The sequence below is a fragment of the Camelus ferus genome, chromosome 6 (genome assembly GCF_009834535.1).
Source record: "Camelus ferus isolate YT-003-E chromosome 6, BCGSAC_Cfer_1.0, whole genome shotgun sequence".
In the NCBI taxonomy this organism is placed as follows: Eukaryota; Metazoa; Chordata; class Mammalia; order Artiodactyla; family Camelidae; genus Camelus; species Camelus ferus.
The window spans coordinates 61,550,514-61,565,458 of NC_045701.1; the positions used below are offsets into that span (position 1 = coordinate 61,550,514).

The 14,945-nt window shown below is 42.3% G+C and overlaps 1 protein-coding gene across 1 annotated transcript in view; it reads left to right on the top strand.

Annotated features, from left to right (window-relative positions):
- Positions 1-4,020, top strand: part of RHOJ (ras homolog family member J) — a 76,878-nt gene extending 72,858 nt beyond the window's left edge. The window contains exon 5 of the mRNA XM_006188008.3: positions 1,925-4,020. Coding sequence (XP_006188070.1) covers positions 1,925-2,071 — 147 coding nt within the window. The 3' untranslated portion in view covers positions 2,072-4,020. The remainder of the gene's footprint in view (positions 1-1,924) is intronic.
- The last annotated feature ends 10,925 nt before the right edge of the window (positions 4,021-14,945 follow it).

Sequence of the window (14,945 nt, forward strand, 5' to 3'; positions counted from 1 at the left end):
ACATTTCATGATGTTATTTGGACAAATTTCTCTATCGTTTATCCCCCTGTAGCATCCAACTGTTCTTAGTTATATCAAAAAGCCATTTTATAATCCAAAGCCCAAATCATGGTCAAAATTTAACCATAAAATAAGTTTTTAATATCTAATATCTTTTCTTTGGGCGTTTTTCTTTGGCTCATACAGTAAGCATTATTTACAGGACAAACTAGTACGTAGTATCTGGACCTCATCAGAACGATTTTACCTCATGCTTAATTTTCTTGTCTTTGGACTTTCAAAGGAGTGGACAACTTCATTTCATGAACTGTCAGCTTGACCAGCTTCTTGCAAAGTTGAGTGATGAGGGTCACAGTTTCCGCCAGGGAACCAGGAAAAGAAGACACACCAAGCGACTCAGATTCTAGGTCTAGATCTTGCACTTTCTGGTTGGATGTCCTTAATACATTTTACCTTCCGGGGCTGTTCTCACTCTGTTCTAAGCTAAACCAAAATCCCTTTAATCCACATATTGCAAACTTGCTGGTTGCTGCCAAAGACATCCCACATCAGTGTTTTGTTTGGCCCACAGCGTGTTTTTAAATTGGTAAATATTAACCAAAACCCAAATGTCCAAGTGCTCTTAAAAAATACAAAGATGGGCCACAACGAACCAACATTCCTGCATGGCAGCAACTGTCCAAAGTCGAGTAGACTGCCAGTGTTAGAGGGGGTAAGCTTCCTCACAGTCCACCGCAGCCTCCACCTCTCCCTGTTGTCTGGCACGAGCCCCGCTCTACTCCTGTACATAAGCTACTGGCCTTAACTGCATGTGACTTTGCCACCCCACTTTAGTCCTTTATCTGCTCTTGGTTTCCAGAAGCTCACCATCCAGCCACCCTCTTCGGAATATGCTTTCATTCTTCAAAGTGATTCTTATAATGTGAAGCATCTAACAGCAGCATTTCTCCAGATGTCCTTAATATTCAAAGGCCCACGTCAAACTGTTAGCTCACTAAGCTTGGAGTAATTAAAATCCCAGGTCTCCCTCACATGAATTATCTCATGAAGTTGACTGCCAAACATGGTCGGCTCTGCCCTGCAATTTTTTTTAATGAGAGTCTATAGTTCTGGCCTGAATTTCTGTATTTCTCATTGAGATTTTGTGCTTATCAAATATACCATAGTATGAAATCATCAAAAGCTTTGAAGTAAAGCCCTAAGCAAGCACAAAATATTTTATCATTTAAATGCATATAGACTCTACACTGACAAGGAGGGTGTCTGTGTCAATAAATGTGTTTTATTATTTTTATTTTTATGTGTTTTGGGTTTTTTTAACTGCCTAAAAATATGCCTTTTAAAGTAAGTCAAGAACCGAATATCAACCAGACATTACTTTGCTGAGAGATACCTTATCAGAAGTGCATTTTAATCAAAAATGATCTGTGAAACCGTATCACCCACTGTCTTTCAAGGTGCTTTATCAACCAGTTTGACATTTTGCCCTGGGACCTACAGAAGGAAAACCATTTCACGTGTCCCAGATTTACATGTTCTGCATACAAATGAGACGGTACTAAAAACATCACATATCATGTTGTTCACAGAACATATTTAAACTGTACCACTGATTTTGAATAGCCTCTTAATTTTTACATTTTTATGTTCTTATATTTAGAAATAAATGGTTATGGAGCACTTTCAGAATTTACTGCTTATCAGAAGCAATCCACCACCATTTACTGTTAATATCAGAAAGCAAAAAATGTCAAAATGCCAAACATCAGCATAGCAGATGCAAACTGAAATGCAAAGGGAAAGACCAGCCCCCAGGCTGTTTGTGAGACAAGCAGCAGTAGCACTTGGCTGGACAGACGGCAGACACCACTGTGCTTTTCTCTCTTCCTTTCCCTCTCACGTCCCTCTCTCTTTTGTGTTTAAGATTGGAGCGCAGTGCTACTTGGAATGCTCGGCCCTGACTCAGAAAGGTCTCAAAGCAGTTTTTGATGAGGCGATCCTCACCATCTTCCACCCCAAGAAGAAGAAGAAACACTGCTCTGGCTGTCACAACTGCTGTTCAGTTATCTGAGGCGGCTGGAGACCCGCCTCCACCCCATCGAAGGGTGAGAAGGGCAGCCAACCTCTGGGACCAAGCTCCAGCCCAAAGGAGGGCATGACCAGAGAGGAAGTCTCGGACACGGAGACCTGCTCCTCCACCCTGTGAGCCCTCCTGAGCACAGCACACTATCAGCCAACTGCCCCGTCCTGCCAACCAGCCAGAAGCATCCACGCTGCACACTCTACGAGAACACTGAGCCCGGGTTTCAGCCAGTGCCGCTGCTGACCATGTTGGAAATGAAGTCTAAGGCCACCTTGCATTTGGCATCTCCCCCTCCAAGAATAAGAAGCTGATAGGAAATCATCACAGGAAAACTAAAAACAAAACTCAGTTCCATATTGGCGGCCTTACTTGATGTCTTTTACAAACCGTGGAAATGCAATACTAACCTTTTTCCTGAATCTGCTGTTCTACTCTGTGTCTTACATTCATTTGTATTATTTTAAGAAATTTACTAATTTACCAGTTTACTCAGGCCTTACAAATCCATACAGAATTAGCCTAAAGACAAAGGATTTTGTATTAATTTCTCTTTTCAGCACGTTTCTACCAAAGATATTTGAACCAACATGTACCTCTGAATACCTGACTCTAAGAAGATACAAGAAAACATTGAAACTTTTGGAAATATACAGAGCCATGACTTTTGAGCCTGGTTGAAAGAAAACACCAGCTGAATTGCTGTAGGTCCACATTTTTGCCTAAGATTCACCCCAGAAATGCCTGTATTGATAGGTAGCTTTATTTTTCCCACATTACATTGTCATGGAAAATTACAGATGAACTGTGTTTAAGAAAGTAGTGTTGTTGCTTTTCAGTCAAATTGATTGGGGGGAGAAAATGGTAGGCCTCTCCTTTAAAATACTCTTTATTCAGCAAAGGGAATTTTCTTGCTCCCTACCTTCCCCATCGCATGCCCTCTTCCTCTCTTGATTTCACGCTCTCTCCCACTCCCAATAGTAACCTGACTCCCAAGAAGGACCTGGCCATGGGGCATGAAGAAGCTAAGTGTTTAGAAGGTCCCAGAAGTTAAGCAAAGTGCCTCTATTTTCCCTCTAGCCTCAACTGAAAATGCTTCTCGGCTTGCCCCGTGGGAGCTCCCGTTCTCTTTAAATGATGTTTTCCAAGTACTACTGGTACTAAAATATTGCCTCTCCCTCTTTCCTGTCCTCATTGTCCCAAATGTGTATTTCAGGGCTAGATCCCTGGGTGCTGAGCTCTGCATCCATCTATCCCCTGCTTCCAAACTGATGTGCTCCCTGGATCAGGGACTTTGGCCTTGGGGAAGTGACTCTTCCAAACATCCAGGGAGTTTTGTGTCGCAGAGTGAGTTATTGCCTAGCTTTTACTTAGAGACTGTGAAAGTTTCTAATTGGTCTTATTTGCTTACAGTTACCCTGAACACACCCAGGTAGGCACTTTATTTTTTTATTTCAATTGCATAAGCAAAGTGCCTCTTTGCCATGTGAAATTACACCAGTTTTAGTTTAAGAATTACCAGATTCACACTCCTGTTGGAAAAATCCAGTCTTTCCAGTCCCTTCTGCTCCTAGAGGAAGCACATAAAAAAGCATATGGCGTGGGTCTTTTCTGTTAAGACCCTCCATGACACCCCCTCAGTTTTTTGGGTTTTGTTTTTTTAGGATTTCTTAAATGTGCTTTCCCTTCTTCCACATTTCAAGTTTGATTTCCCTTTTCCCTATCTGGTTGCTAAACATTTTCTTAGACACACACACACACAAACCTAAAAGAAAACGGGAGTTTTGTAAGTCAAAGCTTGACATGTAGAGAAAACAAGGACTTTCTCTCTTTGTAAATGGAAATGAACCGTGTATAAACTGTAACTCTGCAGAGGGTATGAATTCATCCTTTAGAAACAATAATGAGCATTTAGCCCTATAATAAATGAAGTGCTGTTAGCTGCTTTTGTTCCATTATTGCGTGGTTACATCTTGCTAAAGAGCCACTCCTCACTTCTCATTGATGTGGATGAAAAATTGAGAACAGTGTATTTCCTCCACCAAGGAGAATTTTCCAGGTGTGCGCACTCAACAGGCAAATGGTACCCCAGGCCATCACCTCCCTAGTGGGCCACAGAGATTAGCTTGTTCATGGTAGGAAGATCACTCTCTTGCCTAGAACCAGAACCTGGAGAGAGACTGTTAGTGTCTGGGTGGCACACAGGCTCTTAGCAGTCTTACAAGCTAATTGTGGAATAAAATGATGAAGAACAAAGCAACCTAAATGAGTTAATGTCATTCCACCAAATTAATCAGGTACTCTCTGTTTCATGGCCAGTGGTACTTCATTTCACTAAAAAAAAAAAAAAAAAAAAAAAAAAAAGTTTTCTTCCAAAAGATTGAATAAAAACTATATTCTGAAACCAAAGATAAAAAGACATAGAAATCTCAACAAGGATATTTTAAAGGTCTACACTCTCTTCCAAAGTCAAGAAGGGGCAACCAGTATCTATTGGAGGGTAGAGTCAGCTTTTCAGAGAGAGAAGAGGCTATAGTCTAATGCCCTCATTGTTCAGATGAGAAAACTCAAGCCCAGATGAGTTAAAACAGATGCAATGCTGCAAAGCTGGGGTAGACCTCAGCTTTTCTGCTTCCCATCTGGTGCCCTTCAACTCCATACTATAATCTGTTCAGTATCAACATATCAAGTTGGAGTTTTGTAGGTGTATCACTCAGGCTGCATCTGTTTAGCCTATAGATCCTAGCCACATTTCAAATGTGTGACGTGGGCTACTATAAATAAGATAATCCATCAAACTAGTAATAGCCTAGAGAAAAGAATTTGACCTGTGTGCTAATATGCCTGGAATCCACAATACACAGTGTAATATAATCTCAGTCTAATGGCTTAATCAAGTAGCTATTTTGACAGATTTTTTTTTAATCAGATCGTTGGTTGTTTGGTAGAATTAATGGACTCCTTTGAAAACACAAAAGGACTAAGACACTAGTCAGAGCCTTGTTGACAGTAGAAATCTGGGCTGCTTTCTCGCCAAGAAAATTTATACTCAAAGAGCAATTACCGAATGCAATGACTACAGCAACCCTAAACCAGGAAGCACTAAACTGGGATATCAAAAAGTAAGTCATTCACATATGACAGGAGGAGAGATTTAGTCCTGAGACTTCGAGAACAATATGTCTGATGAATGACATGCAAAGAACCATTCGGAAGATTTCCACTCTACAAGAGAAGTATAGATGAAGTGGATGTAAGCTTACACAACTTTCACAGAACACCAATAAAGAAATAACATTTAAATGGTAGGAAAGAGGCACTCATAAATACACTCACAATTTTAGGAGAAAATCTGAAAAGTTAAACCCAAAATTGGAATCCAGGAAAAAATGTCATAATTAGTACTGCAAGTTCCTATGAGCAATAACTGCGCAAAGTAGAGAGTCGTCAAGAACTATCTGACTTGAGGTCAGCCTTTAAAGAGGCAGAACTGTATTCATAAAGGCGAACTCACCCTTAAGACGAAAGTGATAGAAGGTTTGAAACTGAGGTTATGCTTTAATGGAATGTTTGACACCATACTGGAGGTGATTAACCATTTACATCTTCATTTTAAAATCCACCCCTATGTTTAGATGCCAGAATACAAAATGTGCATTCTCTTCAACAGAGAGAACCACAGGTCACCAGCTATTCCCTTAGGAGTCATTGGGTAGGCTGCCCAGGTACAAATAAGGAAACTCAAGAAAATATTTTAGTTTCGAGGACCATCTGAAACAGAGAAGGAGAGATAGAGAGAGATCAGGGAGACCAAGTTTCTTGCAAAGAGAGTTAGGTACTTTTAAAAAGGAAATATTTAGAGGATGGAGAAAAAACTAAAACCAAACACAAGGCAAAAACATGTAGCTGACAGTCCTGCCAGAGAATTGCTAACTTCTGCCTGGTCTCTAGAGGCAGAGGGCAGATAGCAGGACCTGTCACATGAAGGGCATTCCATGACTCTGGGCATCCAAGCGAGTCAGCCAACAGGGTTAATCGTGTGATAATGCTCGATACTTCCACCTCCTGATTCATTAAAACTGGGTGAAGTGAGGGACAGTGGTCTTTGGGTCTTTAATAGCAGGTCAGGTCATTGCCCTCACACCTTCCCTGCTAACACAGAGCAAGTAGTCAAGGGAAAGGTCCCAAGAAATATGAGTGAAGAAATTGTTTTTGAAAGTTTCCTTGAGAATGAATGTGACTTAAATCCTGAAAAGGATGATTTGGGGATATCTGGAAAGACAATTACTTGTGTGAAGGATATTTATTCATCTTGGTGTAGTATCTCTGAATAGAAAGATAGCATTTAAAATGCACAACAGCAATAATGGAGTACAGAAATATGAGCTAAAGTTACAATTCATGGCGCTTCCATCATCAACAAAGGCCAGAAAGGAAATTAAAGAGTGAAGCTCTATGCAGAGGCTTGCCAGGCGTCAGAGGCTCGGCCCTGCTCTTTGGAGATATCACTGGGTTAGGACAGGAATGAGTCAAGGAGGGTTTGGTTCATCTGTGAATCCGTGGGATCCAAGTTCAGTGACCGTTCTTGGCTTTTAACTTCCACTACAGGAAATTAGAGTAAAAGCTGCATGATTAATCTTGGTCACAATCTATTTTTTTTTTCTCCGTAGGGAATATGATGTTAAAATCCAGAGTCATTTTGTGCGTGTGTGTGTGTGTGTTATAAACGTGTTCTACCCTGGTAATGTCATTTTGTTCTGAGTTCTGCAGTGACTCAGAAACTTCATGATACTATAGCTGGTGTCATTTTGTTGTATTTTCAGCCATGTCCTCCAAGCCTTCCAGCATATGCAGTTAACTTTTTGATGAAAAGGATCTGCTCAGTGTTTTAGGGGATGTGATGTCCAGGGTAATCTGCAGAGAGGGTCCCTAAGGCCCAGAGCTGACTCTCAGCCTAACAGCCATAGTAGCACACTTCACCTCAGTCATTTCATGTTAATCCTTTGGAGAAAGAAATAGAAACTCTCCCGGCAGGGTGGTATGTTCGAGGCAACTTTGTAAACACACACCTAAAAGTACGATCACCTGCTATTTTTAAATCAATTGTTTTGAGCAACTGGAATTTTTTCTCCTAGAGGAGCTGTGGGTGGGAAGATGAATGGTTTCCATTCTTCTCACCACCCAGCTTAAATTGTTTTTCGCTCTGAGTAAACAGTAATTGCTGTTTAAGTACATCTCAGCAGAATTTCATCCCGATGGAAAGGATCCACACCCCTCCCCACGTAACCTCCACGGAGAGATGACAGACAAGGGAGGCATGGCTGGCCTGCTCCCAGGCTGGCTTTCTTACAGTCTGCTTCTGATGTAACGGCTGTTCTGTGTACACTTTTCATAATTAACAGAATGTTATTTCATGTCCTCTCACCGTGCGGTTTATTTTGTGCCATGTTCTAATTTTTAACTCATTGAACAGTGTTTTTTCCTACTCTCATTTCTGGGTTATCTGAGGGGGTCTCCATCAGCCAGTCAAGAAAACTGCTTTGCCCAGGCCTCTGTTAGAATGGGAAATTTGCTCCTCAAAGTGTGGTCTGGGGACCAACATGATGGACACTCCCTGAGAGCTAGTTAGGACTATAGAATCCCAGGCCCCGGCCAGACCTACTGAATCCAAATCTGCATTTTAATGAGACCCCCAGGTGATTTGTGTGCACGTTAAAACTTTAGAATACTGATCTATGAGACAACGAAATTTATTGTCAGTCTTAACACCCAAACAAATAGCTGCCAAATGATGAAACCATCGGCTTCGCCTGTCTGATATTACCTTCTGGGTATTCCTTAGGCTAATGTTTGAGTTGTTCACATTTACTGAATGAATAAAGACTCAGAAGTCCTTTCTCCTGTTCATCCTGGGCTTCCCAGCTGCCGTAAAAGAGAAAGCATATTTTAGAATCAAAAACAGAAAAAGCAGCATCTGATTTGGAAGAGCTGGTAACTCTACAGTGCTCCTTTTCTGAAAGTCTTTCTGGTGTTTATAAGGGAGAGAAAAAAATACCCTCCAAAATTATTTTCCATGAAGAAATAAAGGTTTATATCACTTAAAGTTATAAACCTATAAAACGAAGATGAAACAGATTTCTGAGGCATAACTCTTGGTGAAGCTTCATTCTTCATTGCTTAAGACGAGACTCTAGACAGTGCCCTAGGTGACAGAATAAAGACTGACCACAAACAACTTGTCCTCTAAAAAGGGTATTCCACAGATTTGCATCTTTATTGCCCTGAGCACAGGCCAGAGTTGTAGTCACTTAGTCAACATGTTTCTACTAAACATCACAAGGGACCATGCTTTGTTCTCCACACCCACACCCCACCTTGTGTACAAGAGCCCTTGAAAAATTAAAAATTGTACACACATGTGCACACACACACACACGCTGAAGCCTATCATCTTATTCAAATTCCACTGTTGCTGAAAAAGTTGCGAAGGCAAATCATAATTACTTTCAAACAAATAAAGAGGACAAGGACTACTATTTCCCTTATGCCTACCAGTGACCTACTAGTTTTCTGGCTAGGATATCAATGATCCCATCCCAGAATAAGAACTTGATGTTACTGTGCGGGTACCGTCACCAAAGGACCACCTTCTCCTCCGAGGTCAACCCCGCCTCCTGCAGCAGGCTGCTGTCACACTGTCACTCAGGTGCTTCTTCACATTCAAGGCTGCAAGAGCCCACTTGTGTCCCAAGGTACCCTTAAATCGGGGACAGTGTTAAACTGGGACGTCTTTTCCATCCGTAGCAGCTTGGCTACCCAAAGCAGCCTGCATTCTTGGAAGAGTTTAAGTCAAATCCCAAAACAGAGTCTTACCAAAGATGATTTTCATTATTGCAAATGAATCACTGACTCCTTGCTCATAACCACTGGTGTGAGCTGCCAAAAAGTGCTTCTTACCCCAGGGACAGCACAGCCTCCTACAGCCCTGCACCCCCACCCACTCACTTCCTTCCCCAGATCACAAAATTAAGTCTATTTTGTCTTCTTCATAAAAAACTAATGGCAGGGGAGGGTATAGCTCAGTGGAAGAGTGAGTGTTTAGCTTGCACGAGGTCCTGGGTTCAATCCCCAGTAGCTCCATTTAAACAAAAATAAAGTAAATAAATTAAAATTTTTTAAAAAAACCCAATTACCTCCCCCTGCCAAAAGAGAAGACAATGTAAAATAAGTGAGTTTCTTTTTAAACTAATAGGGCAAAAACGTGGCACCATCAGTCTCCCAATCAGCATCACTGCAATAGTGCAATGGTCTATGGAAGGGCAGAGTGCTTCAGTAGACCAACTGGTCTGCCCAGTTATGGAAAATAAAAGTTGATGTTTTCAACACGTGGAAAAACACTCTGATCAATCTCTCTTTAAAAAGCCATTTACTTATCATTTTTAAATGCTTGATTCCCAGCCCCTCTACTTCAACAGTAAAACAAAACCCCAGTCCGGGAAATTGGAAAGTCCTCTACTGAATTAAGCACATTAAAATAATCACATGCCGAGGAAGAGAAGCCCCCTGGTCAGAGCCCACTTGCTTCTGCTCCTCCACTGGTCTGCAGCTTGCGTGGACAGATCCGTATAGGCGAACTTACAGTACATTCGTTCCTCTCAGATTTGTCCTGAAGGTGGCTCAGATTTTGTTAATGCTGAAATTTGCTGCTGATTTCCATCAGACTTTCTCATTAACATTAGTGTTCATGTCTCCATGGGGAGATGTTTCAGCATTAGCTTCCTGAGTTTGCTCAAGCAAGAGACACAAGATGAGCAAAATCTTCCTCTTACAGATATTTCCAAGAATATGAAAGAAATTATATGTATGTATATGTATGACTGAAACATTACACTGTACACCAGAAATTGACACATTGTAACTGACTATAGTTCAATTTTAGGAAATAAATAAAGACATTTCCAACATAGTTTAAAATGCTGGATGTCTTAAATCTGCTCAGTAAAATTGGTGCCCCACCCAAATAGTTTAATTTTGATATGCAGATGCCTAGAAGATAATGGAAGATGGAGTTTGAGAACCACCTAGAAGTTTAGACCACTCTCCTTTGAGGGTGTACCTCTCCATGTCGCAGTTGTCTTGCTAATATCTGCACAAGCAACAGAGTGAGGCCTGGAAAGTGTGATCTGTTCATGTATTTCATGTGGAAAGAATTTGCAAACTAAGAGGATTAAATTTCTGTTTTAATTGCTTAATTCTGCATGCATACTTCCTCGAGATAATGACCATTAATAATTCATCAATATCCTTTATTGTGTCTATACAGAATCTATTTTAAGTGAATAAATGCTCTTTCAAGTGATTTTAAGGTGTACAATATTATTTGTGACTCAGGGATATTTACATTCATTCCTTGCTGGTTATCCTCTCTTCAACATCACCAAAAGAAAATTAGCATTCTCATCTTGGTAATATTGATTTATATTTTTTAACTGTTTTTTTAATGGAGGTACTGGGAATTGAACCCAGGACCTCGTGCATGCCAAGCATGCGCTCTATCACTACCCACTCACTACCTGGTAATATTGATATTCTTTGTTAAAGCAAAATGTTTTTTTCTCCTTTGGGGAAGATTATTTCTGTGTGTGTGTGTTTGGGAGTGGTTGTATTTGGGGTTCGAATGAGTTTCCAGAAGCACCAATGGCCCACAATCAAGGTCAAAACATGTAAGCAATTTTGTGTATCAGGAAGCCTTTTTATTTTTTTAACCCAGTTATTCAGTATGCTAAAGAAATTGTACAGCCAGACGAACTTAGAGGCAAAAACAAAGCCAAAGAGCTTAGGATATGTTTACTTTACTCCTGATAACGAGGGCCTGGAAAAGAGAACAGAATAATCCCTCCAAATGCCTTAACGCCAGAACAAGTCTCTGCTCCGCTACCAGTCACAGTGCTGTGCGCCTGCTCCTTTTCTCATCCTCTCCCGCTTTCTTCTTCCTGTTGTTAGACATCACCTCCTCAGAGATCTTTAGCACCCTCTTCCGATACTCCAGGATCGCAACAACCAGCCCCTGAGTCTTTTACACCTCCCTGTACACAATTCCAGCCAACCCCATTCATGGAAACAAAAGGAGATCATTGTAAGAGAAATGCTAGAAGACTCATCTTGCCAATAAGGACCAAAATTCTTCTAACCCAGTAAGCTATTTCTCTAGTAGAAATTTTCAACAGAAAATAAAAATTTTCCAAATTTGCTAAAGAATCGCTTAAAAATTCCTTAATAATTTGCTTTAATATTTTGAAGAAAACCAGAAAGGATAAGGTGTATATTATTTTTCCAAAGATGTCTCCGGCGTGAAAAAGATTATCAGTACTCTTGGAAAACTGTATGACATGCAAATTTTTTTCTCAATGCCACAGTCTTTTCAATTAGATAAACAGTTCATTTATTATCTCAGAAATGCTTTGTATGACATTAAAAATCTCATTAATTTGAAAAGTTAATTGGGTCACTGCAGCAGGCTTTGGTGCTTTTCTGGTGGCTGATTCATTTCCTAACCTTTGGAAGGAGGAAAGCATGAATCCAGAAAATTCCCCCTTCTGCTTACCTTTTGTTAATTGTAAAATAAATATATTTCCAAGAGTAAGGAGTTGCTGAGAGTTTTATCTAGAGCGTCCCCAAAAGGCGCTGGACTACCGTCCCTCTGCACCCAGTGTTCACATTGCCTGGCAGATGAGTTGAGAGAATACAACCTTCATTTCTGCTGCAGTCTCTTTGAATTTCCGTTTGAGGCTCTTCTCCTTTTCTCCCTCAGTCACTCCTGTTATAAGATTTGAATTGAGCTGTGGCAAAGCATTATCTTGCTAGAGGTTAGAGAGGAAACTAGAGAAAGATTGCAATCTTCAGAAAACAACCCAAGCTTGCACTGAGCCACCTCCAGGAGAGACCATAGACCTGCTAATCAATGCAAGAGACCATCTGACAGCAATAAACTCAAAGACTTCTCCAAGCAGGAATGACTTGGGAGGAACACTCCAAAAAGCCATCGTGTTCCGGGGCAAGAATTTGGCTCTGGGTCAGAGAAGCCTGGCACATGCTGTCAATCAGTTCTCTGATTTCTGGCAAGTGACTTGAATTCTCTGAGCTTCGATGGCATCATCTGTAAAACGGTAATAAATGGCAATAACAATGCCTACGAACGTGGTTGACACAAGAATTACAAAGAATATAAAGGGTCCTGCTTATAGTAAGAAATCCAAGCATGGTAGCAATATTTATAAATTCACTTTGCAAACACAGTGCCTTGTGCAAAGTTAGAGTTAATAAATATTTGTGGAGGGGAGGAAGGAAAAGAGAATGGGAGAGAGGGAGACAGGAAGAGGGAAGAGAGATTTGAAAAAGATTCAGGTTTAGCACCGACAGAGACATTTTCCTCTTTTTCATTAATAATTTTTCTCATTATAATAAATACTTACTGTAGAAGTTTTTGAAGTACCAAGGACTAGGAACACCGTGGACTAGCAGCCGGCACCACGGATCCTGCCGATTAGAGCCCACCAATTGCCTTTACAGCTTTGCTGTGTGTTACAGCAGCCACGTTCACCTTGCCCCTTACAGCTATGTCACCACCTGGTCTCTGCTGGTCCAGACCCCTCTCACCTCTGCTGACACCAGCAAGCCTGGTCCACGGCATTTTCTCCCGCCCTCAACCCCAGTCTACAAAGGACACCCACTATCGGGCTTTTCTGTGATGAAGAAGCCCCTCACTCATCCATTCCTCATTGCTTTAATGAAGGGAGTGTCCACTGAACTCTCCATGTGGGCACACCAGGCCCCGCTCTCTGAGCCTTCGTCCTCAAATATTCTGCCAGGACAGTTCTGGCATCTTCTCTTCAGTGATGTAAACCACTATTTCCCCCAAGCACACTGAAACCAGATCCAGGTGCCCTTGCGAGGATGTTACATCAGGGTCATGGGAAGGTGGCCCCAATAAGCTCTCCATACCCAGTCGTATATTCTGCCACCTGCCCCCCTCATTCCTACTCTGACACCCTCAAGATCTACTCCTAAGCACATTCCCCTGATCCCTGTCTGCATTAACCAAGTCCTATGGCTTCTTCATTGGAAAACCTCATTCTTCCCATCACAAGGAAAGTCCTTCCCCAGCCAAGTAATCCTGAGACTTGCCCCTAATTATTCACATAGAATAAATGAGGGCTGCAGGCGGTGTTTAAGGAGGGCATGCATCACCAAGTAAAGCAGCCTCCTGGGCCGGGGCCACAGCCTGGTCTCCAAGCACAGGCAGCTGATCTCCTCTGGCAGGGAGGAGCCGGCCCCTTGGGCAAGGGGACCTCCCGCTCACCCAAGTATTGTCCCCACTGCAGGTTGCGTGTCCTGCTCCCTCCCTGTGAGGGCCTTGCCTTAAGCACCAGAGACCGCCAGGGTGGTGGATACTGCCTGGTTCAGCCGCTCTTCTGATGAGATCTGAGGCTGATTCTCAGCACAGTCTGCCCTCCAGCTCCAGGAGAGAATCTCTTCAAACGTGGCTTTCATACCAAGCGCTGGGTGCTCTGATTGCACTTAACAACCAATTGATCCCACAGTCCTGACCATCACCATTGTTCCCACACTTCTCAAATGTTGTCGATATTGCATTAGCCAGCCCAGCCCTCTCCACGTGGATCCCATCCTGCATCTGTGTAAGCGGAGTCTCAGTAATCACTATGCTCCTCCACCTTACCACTCTCACAGCCGTTACTGCCTGTGCATTCCAACTAAGGTTCCCAAAGGATACCTGTGGGGGATTTTTTCCATTAGCCCCCTTAGATCCACTCTCCACCCGCTTCAGCCTGCTTCCTAGGTGGCCAACACTTATGAGCTGAACCAATGGGCTCCCTTCCTCCCCGCCTCCCCATTTGCTTCAGCAGATCAGGGCATGGAAGACAGTGAGGCTGGACTATTGGCCTCCCCACCTCTCGCCCTCCCAGGCCTCAAATTGGTAACAGCTGCACCCTCCCACGGACAGCCACAGCCGCTGGCAGGCGTTCCTCTCCTCCAGTTCTCTTCGGGTTCTGATAATCACTTCCTCTTCTTGGTCCTTCAGCCTAGGTGGCCATTGCTTCTAAACAATGATTAGACGTGTTTCACTGCCCCCTTGTTGGCTTCCTTAACTCTGTCCTCACGTTTATAAATAGTCTCTTCATTTAGTTCTCAGCAGTCCATTGCGGTGTATCATTGGTTTCCTGCCAGGACCCTTACTGAAGCTGCAGTCATCTTTTCTCAAATTCTGGCAAGACCTTACTGCTTCTGCTTCTTCCCCTAAGTTTTTTAAGAAGCAGCTCTTTCTCCCAGAGAGTTCTGAGGGAAGTCCTCAGGGATGGGTTGAAAACACTTGAGTGGTGCCTTCCAGTCTTATCCCTAATCACCACTCTCTACCCTAGTAGAGACCCCAGGCATTCAACCACTTCTCACGTTAGAGTGACTTTCTTGCCTTCCAATAGATCTGCACTGAAGGGTGGGTGGATTTTGCTCCTGCCCTCTGTTCCTGGATGTCCACCTCAGCATCCCAGTCCTTGACCATCAATCCCAACATTTGCTTTACTGTTTCCATGGAGACACACTGACTCCTCACTCAAGGAGGACTCCTGGCTCCCAGTTATGATACACCAGGGGTATACATACAGATGGGGCCACTTTTGGGACTCCTGGTACCCAGTCATCTGTCTGTGTCCCTTACTAAACATGACATCCTAAATTAATATGCAAATAAAAATAACCTTGTAGTTCATTTTCAGTGTGACTGTTACCATTATTCCAAGTATATTAAAGACAGAAAAGATGCTTTTGAAAGTTTTCATGAATTCAAAAG